This window comes from Grus americana, chromosome 4 (assembly GCF_028858705.1).
Source record: "Grus americana isolate bGruAme1 chromosome 4, bGruAme1.mat, whole genome shotgun sequence".
In the NCBI taxonomy this organism is placed as follows: Eukaryota; Metazoa; Chordata; class Aves; order Gruiformes; family Gruidae; genus Grus; species Grus americana.
The window spans coordinates 67389329-67404618 of record NC_072855.1 but is presented as its reverse complement, the minus strand read 5'-3'; the positions used below and the strand labels follow the sequence as shown (position 1 = coordinate 67404618).

At 38.5% G+C, this 15290-nt stretch overlaps 1 protein-coding gene across 5 annotated transcripts in view; it reads right to left on the bottom strand.

Annotated features, from left to right (window-relative positions):
* Positions 1-15290, bottom strand: part of SLC10A7 (solute carrier family 10 member 7) — a 150673-nt gene that overhangs the window by 39739 nt on the left and 95644 nt on the right. For 3 of the 5 annotated variants that reach the window (XR_008577065.1, XR_008577064.1, XM_054825109.1), the window contains exons 6-7: positions 13400-13435; positions 244-327 (exon numbers count right to left, since the gene is read on the bottom strand). Coding sequence is in view for 1 of the 5 variants with exons in the window: in XM_054825109.1 (XP_054681084.1) it covers positions 244-327; positions 13400-13435 (120 nt within the window). In the remaining 4 variants the exon portion in view is untranslated. Of the gene's footprint in view, positions 1-243; positions 328-13399; positions 13436-15290 lie in introns of those variants that run through there. The other 2 variants (XR_008577066.1, XR_008577067.1) reach the window with 2 other exon arrangements.

The following is a 15290-nucleotide window of genomic DNA, read 5'->3' as shown; positions in this document are numbered from 1 at the left end:
TATGTTCACAAACTCCCTTCTCGATATGCAGTAGCGTATGTTTGTGGTAGTGAGGGACAGATGCTCAATCTCAACAAAGATCAATGTGGCTCCAGGGAGCAGTGTAGCATCTTTTCTCTGATATTAAACTTCACTATCCTGAGGCTGTTCCTATGTGGCTGCTTACCAGGTTGCCAGTCTGTCTTTAAGATAGCGCTCTTTATCTTATTTTTTTAAATAAGAATGTATATTTAAAAGACATACCTGTCCAATAATAAGGGGGACTACAACAGTCATAAACAGTTGCGAGAATATAGATGTAAAAGGCACAGAGGAGGATGATCCAAGCTACAAAAAAAAATATATCATTAATATTGTACTTTTTCTTAGCATCTGCAAATTTCACACATAGATATGACGCATTAACATACATTTTTTTTATGCATAAAAGCTTAGAAGTATGTGCACACATGCTTAATTGTTAAGTCACAATAAAGCATTTGGTATTCCACAATAACAAAACTAAACCAATCTCTGGTTGCTTATTTTATAACCTAAGGTGATAGTTCCATCAATATTCATTTAACTGAAACTCTGCTACACATAAATGCAAAGTAAATCATACAAACATTTGTAGGATGATAGTCTAAAAAGACAGGGAGTGAATCTTCTTAACTAAGCAGTTATCTCAACTAACCTTACCATTTATATAAATATCAAGCAACAAAAAATAGTGTAGTTATTTGAATAAAATAATAACAATATTAATAACAACAACAATGTGGAGACATTCACATGCTTTGTTTCAATGACATTAAAAAAAGAGATCTATATGTAACTATTCTTTCATTAAGATGTCTAACTACACAGTGACAGGCTTAGCCTTCGTGCAGGTGATCACTTAATTACAACTATAAATGCTAAAAGTTTTGGGTTTTAAAGATGCAGGTAGAAAAGGTGAACCAAAACATAGTCAGTGGGATTTCTGCAACCTACTTCAGAATGCTTCGGAAAAAATTAACTATTTTTTACGATCCAATTGGACTTGTTTTGTGCTAGGTCATTGAAAAGTTTCATTTAACGTAATTTAACATATCTTTAACAGCAACAGAATATGCATTAAGAAATATAGAGTAAGAAGGCTGAAATAGCATTGTCAGAGCTTCCACAGACAACAGTTTGCTTCATGATGAGTGTAAATGAGGATTTCACAGATCCACATTTTATATTTTGCACTTCACTTTAAAGATCCTCAAAAGGATGACAGAATTCAGAATCTTTTCCACTCCATCTAAACGATGCTGATTTCCTAAAACACTCACATACGTCATTCTCATAAATTACGCTCAGACTGCATTATACTTTTGACACTTATCTTCCTTTCAAAGCTACCTGCAGGCATGATAGACAAGGTGATCGTACAATCTAATCACTTCCTATAACTCTGCCTAGAAAAAAAATCAACATATGGCCATAAAAGTGGGTTTGGCATAAAATCAGATTCTTCAGAAATTCAAAGAGCAGAAAAATCAGAAGTTTCACATACTGAAATATTTTACTCAGGAATGTACAACTGCAACCTTTACCTACAGAAAATAATCTGATGAGAAAACACCAATTATACCACTTTTGCAGTGATTTATGTGTAAACGTCATTTGCAGATGCACTGCTTGGGAAAGGGTGTACACACTGGCGGGGTCGTCCATATGCAAGCTGAGCTTTCGGCGCACGCAGATGGCATCCGAACTGGGAAACAGCATGAAATGGAGTGAACTTCTGACGCTAGGAAATCATGGGACTTTGAGCGTTGCTTGGCCAGCTTAGGCTTTAAGAGAGTGGGACCCAACCAAATCTACTCTGTTTTTAAACATACTCCACCACTCGCTCTCATGTGTCCCTTTCTGAATACACTCTAGGTAGAGCGCGTTGGGCAGAACGTATGGGATATGGCTGTCTCCTACGAGTTACCTTAACTGGCAACATCAGCTAAGACTCATTTGGCCATTTAATAAATTACAGTATCTCATCACCACCACCTCCAATTTTAACAATGTGGGCACAGAAGACGGTAGGAGGGGACCTGAAGATGATGTCATCACTGAGACTTTTGGTCTGCAAGTAGGATGCAAAGTGACAGCACTGAGATTAAGGAGCCTAAATTTCCCACGGAGGCAAGAGGGAGAAGTAAGGGCTTGCAGGGGAAGATTCAGATCACCCACATAAGTACCTGAAATCAGGCAGTGCTGCTACTCCGTTCCCAAGGGACACAGGGCTCTCTGGATGATTCCTTGCACAAAGTGGAGCAGAAAACTCCATCATACCACTCATGATCTCCTTGTTGTTTTAATTCTTGTAAGGAGCTTCTGAAATTTTAAAAGGTTCATAGGTTTTCAAACTGTATTTGAACTTATTTTTTGCTACGTGCCGAGGAGCTAAAAGCATTACTTACTGTGTATTCAAGGAAGCTTTTTCAAGTGAAAGTGAAGATTTTTAAACTTTAAAATCTGCTTGGGTCACAAAGGAGTGAATCTAACCAAGCAGTCTGCATGCCAGGACCCTCTGCCTAGCTTCACAAAACTATGACACTTTGGCAGTGGCTCTTGTGCCTTTTATATAAACATTGGTTGGACTTCTCTCACTACTTTAAAGTTTCATGCTCAGTGGATGCATAATCAGTTTCTAAGTCAGGAATGAAAAACTGTTCAACAATGTACCACACTGCTGAAAAAGGCAGCCATTCAAACAGCAATAATCTTGCCAGCTTTTTTAAGTATTACTTCAAGCTGTTGTGGATTCTTAAGCACTTGTTATATATAAGGATATGGTTTGGTTTCGGTGTGAGGTTTGGGGTTTGGTTTGTTTTGGGTTTTTTACATAATTAGAAACTGAATTACAGGTACTGTGCTGGAATGCTATATCAATTTACCTAGGAAAAGTAAAATTATTTTATTCAAAGAAATAATCTTCTATATCAAGGTATGGTTCTTCACCTTGTCACCTTCACCCTGCCCATTCAGGCTCATCTCACTGTCATCTGGACCACCAAAAGGCAGATATTTCAGGTACCTACATCACCCTGACTACATTTTAAACAAAACAGAAATCCACATATCACTCCGAAATGTCAAAATGAATAAATAAATGATTCATTAGCCCTCCTTTTGCCCAGAGGAAGTGAGTTCTTCAACTACGTCTGGTTTGTAGGGGAAAAAAAAATTATTCTTGTAGAAAAAGTCAAATTTTTCTGCTTCTACTATGACTCCTCTCCTGCATGATCCTATGACAACACTATTGTTGATCCTGTTTCAGTTGTATAGTTGAGAATTATATTCTTCTGTCAGTCCCCAGCATCTTCATTACTTTCTACAGAATAGTGTGGAGCTTTTTCCCTTGGGTCCTTAAGAGGTCCTAACACTCTGCTATACCACATCTGGGCACAGAGGTTTGGAGCAGTGGGACTCCCCTGTCCCACCTATGGTGCCGACAGTACTTCTTCAAACAGACTTCTGAACTTTGTTTCCCTTCTGTATATTATGACAATAACTTCAGTGGACTGGTTTTTAATCAGAATCCATCTGTTAGGCAACATCTATAAACTCTTGTACTATCTCAAACTTAAATCTATTCCCAGAGAAAGACACAGAAGATAAAGGCTGAAGAAAAGAGAAGGCAGGAACTTCTCAATCACACAGAATAAAAAGACTTTTTAACCCAGACTGGGCATACAGTGGCTAACCATGAGGAATCACAAATGCTACAGGACCCACAGATAACGGCTGCATAATTTGACCAGGACTGCCTCAACATCTGTAGTATGCAAACTCATCAGGCTCACAGACGTAAGTGTCCCATGGACTCTCAGACATTGCCTGTGTTCCAGATTTCCTTTGAACTTGGATATGTTTGTCACATGCATTTTGAGAAAGAGAAGTGAGAACTGACGAACAGAGGAAACAAAACGCTTATATATTATGTTAATCAAACCTTCCTACACATTTACAAATGCAAATATTCTGTCTGAATGAATAAATATTATTTTTCTCAGGTTTTAGTTGGATCAAGCTAAGTTCTGTGCTCTATTTGCTGTCAGGAAACAATTTTTTAAAAGAAACCAAAACCCCTAGATGATCTGCATTGCACCAAAATTAGCATTATGCTAAAATATCTGATTATATTTGGCTGCCCTCCTTGTTATAATAATCTCCATACCTAAAAATGAACCTTTCTTCACAGGCAAACAAACACAAGTAGTACCGTAAGAACTGCTGTAAAACTATCATAGAATCAAACCGCTGATTTATAGCTGTACAAAATAACCTGATTGGAATCTCTTATGGAAGATAAACCACACCATTTAGTGACCAAGCTATCACAAATTTTCATGCCACCATATTGTGTATGCTTATTTTAGATCATTTTTTAAACATTAGTTTGATATTGTAAAGTGATTGTTACATGCTATTCTGGATAGCAGCATTTCAGTTAAAGGTTTATTAATAAGCCTGCTTGAATAGACTCACTATTCATAAAAAGAAAATTCTGGCTTAGGGAAAGGCACTGTTCACTTAAATAACCTGAGTGATTTCAGAAGGACCACTCAGATGAGCAGGAACTGCACCTTCTGCAAGTGTTTGCTGGATATGGCTCTAATGAAAGAGAACTCCAGGCAAAACTTTCCAAACAATTCTGCCACCATGCAGTACTTCAAGCCTGACCTGCAGCATTCTTGCTAATTTAGTCCTAGACCTTTCTTCTCAAGAGACTGCCTGTTTTAAAAAAACTCCTAACAAATTATTTAGTGGGTTTCTTTATGAGTTTGTGGTAGAAACATTATCCTTAATTGATAGGCTATATTTAACTGGTTGTGGTAAAAGCAAAAAACAACCAAAAGAAACCTTCCTTGCATAAAACCAAGACAATTCCACTACCCAGCCTAGACTGCACCCATGAGCCAGATACTCCATTCTTATCTTTCTGGCCGATCAGGCAGGTATCACTGCGGGTGTTCCCACATCTACAACTGCCACTGACTCAGAAGAAACACACCTCCTACCAGTCACACCGAATTACAATCCAGTGCTACGCATGCTGCACATAGAGTCCACTTTGGAGGCAGTTGTCCTTTGGGGCCTTACTCTTCCAGTGTTCTCTGGCAATTAATGTGTTTCCTCAGGTTGTGTCTTTGTGCTCTTCATACACCATCAGGCAGCTTCAGCCTCATCATTTGTTGAGCGCAGCCAAGGAAGTGAGGCAGGGGTGAAAACAGGGCAGAACTGAGGGGGTGGGTGACTGGCTGCTCTCTCATGTGAGTTGTCCAATTTAAGCTTTTCTTTTCCACCTTCAGGTCAGGCTACTCTGACACCCATCTGTTTAAATTTTGTGTTCAATGCTGTTATCGTCACTGCTTCTGGTTACTCTCATCCAGCGCAGATTCAGCTGCCTTAGAGGCTGGTCTGGACCACCCCACGTGCTAATCCCTTCATGTCCTGTTGTGGATGACAGTCCCATTACAGAAAGGACATTGAAGGTGATGCACTTTTGGAAAAGATGTGGATGGGCTCCAGTTCAGTAATGAAGGACAATGAACAAGAGTTACCAGTGGAACTAAGCCCTCCCTTGCTTTGGGCTCTTTCCAGAATGCTTATCCTGACCCAGTCATTGCGATATGCTATGTTGCAGTAGAAAAGCACGCACGTGGCCCTCAGTAACCCAGGTACTTGGCAAATGGAAATGCTTTGCAGTGGATACACTGCAATGGGCAGGAACTGTAACGATGCTGAGGCTCTGGGAAGTAGGAAGCATCCAGGTACTCCATGCTGATGGGCACCACAGCGCAAGGCTCTAGATTTCAGGTAGGAGGTCTTTCAAGATGAAACAGTCATCGCTACATAACATTTCACAGCAGTCTAAACAGAGCTGGCAGGTCACTGGGATGTTCTTCCTACTCCACTGCTTTAAAGGCATTCACACGCATTCTCTGTAAGGCGGAGAAGCTGTGTAAAAGAAGCCAGCTCCCAGCACTTGACCAAGAGTCATCGGTACTGAAATTGTCCACCTCTAATGGGTGCTAACAGCAGGAGAGGTGTATCGCTGAGAACAGAGCTTCTATAGAATGTATTTAAATTTTAAAATAAAGCTTTTAATTCTGTCTATAAAAAACTGCAAGTTGTCTCTTGCTTCAGAGAAAGGGGCTAAGGGAATGACAGAGATCTCGTTGAATAGCTTGGCAGTCATGTATTTTAGCAATTAGATCTTTCATTGTTATTCTTAAAAATTAAAGGCAGACATAAGCCTCTAGTTCTGCTAAAGAAAAGAGATGCCCTGGTCTTATGGTATATTTTGCAAATTCTTGCATATTCTTTATGCCTCTGTGGCCATGGGAATTGGTTTGGCACAAACATAAAAAACCCTAGCTGTCTACATATACCCTCCAGTTTTGTTTCCAAAGAAAAAAAAAATTTAAAAAAAAAAAATCAACGTTTCATAATCAGAAGTGTGGAAAAAGAAAAGCTGACAATCTGTCAACTTTAATTTTTTTTCTTTTTTCCCCTGGTTGAGGCAGGAGGAGACTGTATATTTTGGGGTTCCCTTGTTAAAGGGATCACAGATGCCTAATCCTATTCTGGGTTCCCCTATGACGCATTAAATACCAAGCCAATCCAAGCATACCTGTCAATTTTAAAGCCTTTTATAGAGGTGTAAAAAAAAAAAAAAAACCCAAACAAAAACCAACAACTGCACAAACCATAGGTATTCTTAATCTGAAATATACCAGAGCTACTCTTCCACTTTGACATGGTACAGTGATCTTGAGGGCTAATGTATAGGAATGAGATCAAGTGTACAACCCAAAGGCACCTAAATGGAAGTTAGATGATTAATACCCTTGGAGAGCTGAGATTTAAGGACTAGTATCCAAAAATTCTGCTGCAAACAAGGAGGTGACTAACTAGAAAGAAAAAGATTAGTAAATACAGGATAATTAAGAACAATGAATATTATGTATCCATGAAAAGGACATCTGTGATGTACCAGAAGAAATAAATCAATCAAGGTTGGGGATAGTTGTGACATTGCACAAGGCCTTGTGAAGAACACTGTGCAACTGTGCACGATTCTTATTACCTGGGCTGAAGAAGGTATCAAAACTGGAACAGGTGCACAAAACACCTCAGAATAAGGGATTTACTTTTTTTATATTTATGTTTTAAAGATTAGAAATGAACGGCTTGTTTAGCCTAGCTGACTGAAGACTGGGAAAGAGGATAGGATTGTACGCTATGTCTGAGCCAGGGTGAGAAATTTCAGAGAAGTGCTGTTCAGGTGTGTGATAACATTGGCAACAAAGACAAATAAGTACAACATTCATTGTTGTCACAAATACTTACTGGAAATTAGGTTTCTGCTCATCAGAGACACAAGTTGCTAGTATTATAAGGGTGGAGGGAAAGCAAAACCCCTTACTTTTAAGTTGGATCACATTCAGTTTTGAGGTGAATTGCACAGCACAGAAAAGAGACAGACTGAGTGAGTTGGGATGGGATCCTCCTGGTATCCTGGTTCTACGAACCTATTAAGATGCATGGTTAGCTTCTGCTATGTAGAAGCAGGATGTGTACTTAAAAGGCTCCCTAGCATTGTATAGATGAAAATTTCAAGAGCAAAACCAAGTAGAAAAGAAAGTCCTCCAAGAAATATTAAATATTTTACAGTCTTCTACCTAGACAAATTTACAATATTTTGTATGTGTGTCGGGAAGAGGGAGGGTCCCTGTTATTTTCTGACTATTATTTGTATCCAATTTATATAACAAAGCTATAAAAGGTGAATTTGAAAAAAGGAATGAGATGATCAAGCGAATATTTCACGGCAGTCATTAAAAAGTTCTGACTAATTGTAAAGGGTTTGGATCAGATCGGAGAATTTTGTCTTCCCAATGATTAAAGAGATATAGTGGGGTAAATAACCAGGTAGAAATAATGATGCACTTTAAATCTTCTGCATGAATGAGTTGATCTGTTAACAGCTAAGGCACTATGCTGCTTCCCCTCCCTCCTTCCCCCCCACCCCCATCAGCCTTTTGTCACATACTAGTGAAATCCATTAGCCACAACTTCCTTATCAACTTCCAAGGCTTTCCAGCTACTAAAATATTTGCATATTTAACGACTCATTTGACTGGTATCAACTCTCATTTACCAAGTGCTTGAGAGAAAAAACAAGGCATAGCGTGTAGAAATCATGTTTAAAAAAAGTAATGACAGCACTCCTTTTAATAAAGTTTTATCTGAAATACACGGGATTGGAGAAGACTTGGCAAAAATTTGAGAAGTATCAACAACTTTTAAAACAATATTTTAATTTCAGGATTGTGAATATAGAGGAAAGCTTTTGACTTCACTATTTCAATATTTCAATAGTTTAATTCACATCCTTATTCACCAGTCATTTTATTCCCGTTTTCTCTGTGATACTTGCACAGAATTTCCTTCACTTGTCAACTGGATTCTTTCAGCAGTGCTACTTTCTAGTACTTATGGCATCACCACTACAACGCCACTGTAAAAATACCTACTATAAAATGCAGAAATTTGAGAGGGTATCGGAAAAGAAAACATCACTGAATAAATCAAGAAAAGGAACAAGCTGATAAAGCCTTGGGAAGATTTCATTTTGACACAAATGTCATGGTAATCTTCTTTGGTAAAACAGCAAACATGGGAGCAATGCGTGACAGTTACATGGAGGTTTTTGCCAAGTGTATTTTTAAAAATACACATGAATTTTGCATTGGCTCTTTAACATTCCAAGTTAACTGGTTTGCAGGCATGCTTCTGAAGAATGTGAAGTACATAAAAATGTAAAATACTTACTTATTGCTAACATTTTCTTTGATGGCTTCAATAAAAATACATAGATTTGCACACCTTGACTTTTGTTACTTTGATAGCTAACCGGCTGTGCTTCCAACAACCAAAGAGGCCACATCTGTCAGGCATTAAGACTCAACAGTAAGGGTAAGACCAAGAAGGTGGCAGAGCTCGGATACTGTGCCATAAGAACTGCAGCATCACATTTGGCTCCAACAGGTGTGCGGATGACTGATGACTTGTATTTTCATTCCAAATACAATCAACTGAATCATAAGCTTGTGTGGCTTGGTAAAACTACCAGTCAACATGCTCAGCCAACTCTAAGGACAGAGAGGGCGACTCTACCCCAACGCGGCTGGAAAGGAACAGAGCTACATTCACACAAGAAAGTCACTGCGTCATTCTCTTACACGGTGGTACAATATCTACGCTCGCTCTGCTTCCAGGGCAAATCCAAGAGACATGCCATTGCTGAGGCTGTATTGCTCCATCCTGTACAATACAAAGGCATATGAAATCCCCTCAGTGAAAACAAACCTGCATTCATACATATTCCTGTTTTTCATGACTAAAGTTACAATCTAAGGACACAGAAGTGAGATGATATGGCTACAACTGTTGCAGAGTGCAGTGCTCCTGAATTCTGTATTTCAAATGAGACATCATAAAAAGGTGCTGACATCTCGAGGTTATTAAAGAGATCACAGCGCTATTCTCTTCACAGTGTGATGACACCTTTAGTTTAACTGTCTTTTAGTAATGTAAACGTGCCCAAATGCAGCATACTTAAGAATTCAAATTACAAACTGTTACTCTAAATCACAAAGTGTTATTATAATTACTAAAGGAAATTACTAAACTGAACACAGAGAACAAGTCATATGATAAGGTGGACAGTGACTAGCTTCCTCAGGCATTACTTAACCTACTCATAGTCATTAGTTATTGATAGCAATATAGTTCTTTCCAAAAGCTAAATTTAGTCTACACTTCAATTTCTAGTTGGTGGGGCTCTTTTCCCCAAATGCCTTTAAAAAAATAAAACTTATTTCTCTGCTTTAAAAAAATTTCATGATTAATCAATCTGTTACCTTTGGCTTCAGCTAAGTATATGACCTGACAAGAGGAGAGCGTCCTTCTCTGACTGCTTTGGTACACAACCTCCTAAACATCATTAATTAAATACTGCAGAACATTGCAAAGAAATGTAAAGGGCATAACCTCGTGTTAACTTGAAACTGATATATCTTACAGGACTTTTGCTTCAACGTTCCCGTTCACCACATATATGAACTCTAATCAGTTATACATAGTTTATGGGACATTGCCCATTTATAACATCTTTGCTGGGAATATAACATATTAATTGTTAATAATAAAGGTTAACGTGATGATAATGATACTGCAGATTAATGCATCTGGAAGCCAGATTCAATAGCTTCTTATTAGGTAAAATGTTAATCAGAGGCATCCATGGTGAAGGTGGCTATTCTTTAAAGTCTAGCTAGGCATCCTCACAAGGATACAGTCTGGTAATTACATGTACAGTATTTAAGGTTTCATTAAAACGAATGAACAAGAGAGAATGAACAACGTTTCATTAAAACGAATGAACGAGAACCTCTTAGAACACTTTTTTTTTTTGAATGAGCTTTATACCAAAAGTTTCATAGTAGAAATACACTTTTCAGAAATGTAACTGACAATCTTATGTTCAACACCATTCATTTAAGATGATAAATTATTTGCATTAAATGCATTATTTATTATGAGCTTCAACATGCCTTTATCAATGTTGTTTAGACAATTTATATTTACATTACTGGGCAATTATGTACAGAAAAGACAGTTCAGAACATTATATTCTCAGGTGCACATAGGGCAAAATTTAAACCATAACCACTACCGCAGGTTAAGCTGTATAACAAAAACAAGCTAATGGACAACAGCGTATTTTATTTCTGGCAGCACTAAGAGTATTTTATGTACTGTATACAGGGAGACTAACAAATAGGATCACTAATATAATATAGCATTCAGACTACCGTAGTATGACTCTGTGGAAGAGTTAATGCTTGTGAGTACCAAATTCAGAAGTTAAAATTCACTGAAGGCATTGACATCAAAGGTCCCTGAATGGTATTCAGAAGCTCTAGCTCAGCTACTGTTGAGGTAAATAAGAGTTTTATCTTGAAACTTGTAAATTCCACCCTTTATTAACTAAGCACTAAGGCTAAGTTGTATGACTAAACTAATGAATGGTCCAGAAAAGATAACCAGGAAATTACTAGTCAGTGTTTCTCACTCCACAGTAACTACACAGCACCACATGAAATGATGAAGCAGCAGGTTGTAAACGAGCAATCAGAAGTGTGTGAACTGTGTGCTTGAATCCACTATATGTTAAGCAGGCCAGAAGCATCAAAGAAACACAAAGGAAAATTAGAGAGGTTCACGAGAAAAAAAAGGTTGCGGCAGTCCAAACCACAGACTGCCAGGGTACAGGAACAGTGCATGCTTAGTTTTCTGTCCTAAATACCTGCCAGTGGATAAACTGAACCTCGTCTTAGCAAGATGTGCTGCTGGGCTGACCAGAATGGCTGCTCTTCATGTGTCAAATGAACAGCAAAGATCTCAAGGAGTTTTAAGTATTTATATACCCCAAGAGAAGTCCTCAAGTTTTGGGCTTTGTGACAAAAAAAATGCAGCTTTTTAATCTCCCCCCATCCCCAGACTAGTTTGTTTACCATTCTGATGAAAAAGTAATTCATGTGTGACTTGGAGATGTTCTTCCTGAGGAAAGTACATATTACAAACTGCACAACAATTAATGTGTATTTTACACACTTCTCATACAAGTGTCTCCAGGGCTGGTAGGAAGAACAGAGGCCTTCCTGTTGTTGCACACAAAGTTTTACCACCTCTTTTGAGAGGTAGTGAAAACTGCAATTAATGGGACAGAATATCTTGTTATCTGTCCATAAAGTCACCAAAGGAAAGATCTTTATCTTGTCTGAAAAGGTATGCAGATCATTCCTTATATGTCAATTTCTACAGAAAATAGCCCTTTTGGCTATGTAGAGCACCAAAACTCAGCAAGGTATAGCAGGGGGAAAGTTGCCAGTGAGCAAAAGTAAGAAGAAGTAAAGTTTCAGTCACTTAGAAACAAAGGCACAGGTCTCGGGACAAATGCCCATGGAAGAAACATGTTCCATAAAGGTGGGAAGACGACAGGAAAACAGTGAGGCAGACCATCTGGAATCAATGTATTCAGTGTAAGAATAACAAAACACCTATTTTTCTTAGAACAGTTATCTTTTTCAACCTACAGTAAGTCTATGGTCCCAAGTATAGCAAGAAAGCTTTGCTGGCGTGTACCGATATATACGATATGGTCAAAACAGCTCTTGTGTAAAGACAGCTACATCAGATGAATTACAATTTGTTATAGTAAAATGAAAATCTTCCCACACAGCTTTACTGAAGCAGTAGTTGATAATGTTACAGCCACTCACAGCAGTATTTATCCCAGTTTAGTATACACTGCTACATTTGTATACAGTACATATGCTGCTTAAGCATCCCTACCATAAACAGCATGCCACTTACAAATTGTTTCAGACTTCACACTTACTCCTCTTTCCAGGGTGCTGGCTTACATACATGCAATTAGTAAGGTAAACATAAAAAGCACTGTATACCTCTCTTGAAATCCTTGAAGTGCTTCAGCCTGCTGCCCTGTTCTTCACAAAGCCACAGTCCTTAGTAACTTGCAACACACCATACCATTTGTGCCAGCAAACCCTCAAGCACCAAGAATTCCTAACTGACAAGGGACTTACTAAAGCACCACTACCCATCTGTTAAAGCCTCTTCGTTGTACACTAATATCCATACCTTTATAAAACATGAAGATAAAACTTGGTCTGCTGCCTTTTCTTCTACCATGAACTGTAAGGAACCAAGGCCCCAACTGTAGACTAACGATTGAAAAAGAAATCTTGAACTAACAGCAATGAAGCAGCATCACATTTAGCGATACACAGGGGCTCCAGTAATTTGTCTTGCTGCTGTTGCTGCTATCTCACTAACCTCTACCACAAAAATACCCATGGGCTGAGCTGCCCAAGAGCGAGGCTTTGTTTATCTGAGCAGTGCTTTCCCAACTGGCCTGTCATCCATTTTGGATCAGTAGGATCTTGTCCAGCTCCTGCACATGAAAGCTCTCCAAGAGACCTGCTAACTGAGTGATCAACTTACTTTGCAAGTGTTTGTATTTTACCCAGCCTCACTAATAGCATATGGTTTTATAATTCTGCAAGAAGAATGGGGTTCAGTCCTCTTAGAATGAAACGCACCTAGTGTTTGCATTCATTGCGACACACTTTGATGGCCTTTCTGGGAGGCAGCTTGTTTCAGATACTGACCAGAAAAAGTCTTCCTCATTATTTAAGTGTTGTTAAATCACCCACATTTATATCTTAAATATACTGTATAACAGGTATAAGATTACCCAGTAAAAAGATCGTCAGATCAAGATACTTACAAAAAGCAGAAGCAGAAGCGGAGTTATAACAATGCCCTGGAAGAAACAAACAAACAAACAAACAAGTCTGTTAGGGAAGTGGAATAGTCTTTACTTCCTTGGAAATACACAAACATCATTCAACATCACAGAAATTAAGTAACGAGAAGTTCAACTTTGCTCTTCACTGCGTACATTCTTTAACATCTGTATTCCGATCATTTTATGAACTATAGTATCTTTTCTTTTACCTCTAGTTTTCCCCATATTACACCTAAGCCCCTCTATTCTAAAAAATCTGACATACAGAAATATAGATCATTTATTTTAAAAAAAACATATTAAAGCTCTCTCCTCACTGTGCTGCATCTTAACTTCACTAAGCTGCTCCTCGTTAGGGGGTGACTTGTGATCAAGTCCCGTGCTACCCAGTCCCAGGTCCTCTTCTGAGCAAAAGCCGCATCAACCGTGATGAATTAGGTGTCGTGACTGTGTAATGTAAACTGATATTCCCCAAGGAAAGGAGCTGAGATCTCAAAACTCATTTCACTTGATTAGACTTTGCGTCTCACTGGTAGAAGGCAAGTCTTTCATCTAATTTAATCACACAGGACCACCTCAGCTTTCCATGTCCCCCAGGCAGACGCAAGCAAAAAGATTTGTTGTCTTCGCTGACAAGGAACAGGTTTAAAGCTGATGATTGGACAAAATAGAGGATTTTAAGTTTCATGAGAGCAAATCTTAAAATGAGTTGTTCGGGTTGGGAGTTAACATGACATGCATCAGTTTCATAGCTGCAAATAGCAATTCCCCATCATCCTTCCATCTGACTTCAATATTTTATTATTGCTCAATAAAATTATTCTATCATTTAATGCATGCTAATTCACAAAGCTTGCTCAGAACTCCTCTAAGCCATGACTATTCTTCATCCAGATATGTCTCAAAAATAACTAGTCTTTCAGCTATTCCCAAACTTTATTGTTTAAAGGATAAAAGTCCAAAACTTGCTTACATCCATCTAAACTGAGGCTTATTTTCTGTTTGTTTTTAGCTCCAAGTGAAAAACCATCAAACAAAAAAAGCAGTTGTCCCCTGCTTTTCATTTAAAGCTTGAGTAACAGAGCTTTACTTCAATCTTTTCAAAGCTAATATAAAGAAAAAATCTTATATGACTAGGTTTGTAGTGGCTTTCTAGGTCCACAAAAAAATCACAGATCCAGACAGCCCATTAGGCACAGAGAGTTCCTATTGTGCTTTTAAAACAAAATGCAACAAGTAAATGCCACAAATGATAGCAGACAAGTAGGATCGAGGGGGCAACAGTTAAGCTATGCAACTTGAAGGCTCTGCAGAATTTAAAAACATACTTTGAAATAAATAATACATGCCATATCTGACTGCCCCACAGCCTAGCTATCCATAATCCTTTATCTTTTTGCAAACGTCACAGCTGAGATAGATCACAAAAGACTAGAAAGAGAAGCAGTAGAAGCAATAAGAATTGCTTCAGGGAGTCAATCACTGTTTACCAAAATGCAGATAACAGTTATGAAGAAATATAGGTGTTCAAGTATACCAGCTGTAGAGGAAGGAACAAAAGCTGAGGAAAGGAGAAGGCACTTAGAGCTGAACTGACACTTGCATACAGTAGCACCTACGATGCTTAGAACAGAGAACTGACAGGAAGATCTGTATGATGTAGATGTAACACAGGCACTTCATCAGAACGGCCAAACTCCAGCTTTTATGAGCTACTACTTAGAATATATGAGCCAGACTTTCCCCTTCTTCCCCTTTCCCCATTGACAACTACACCGCACAGTTCAAGTATTACCACGTGCCTGAGTATTCCCCAAGCATCCCGTAATTTTGGGATGGCAGAACACCACTGCAGCAGGGTTCCACCTTC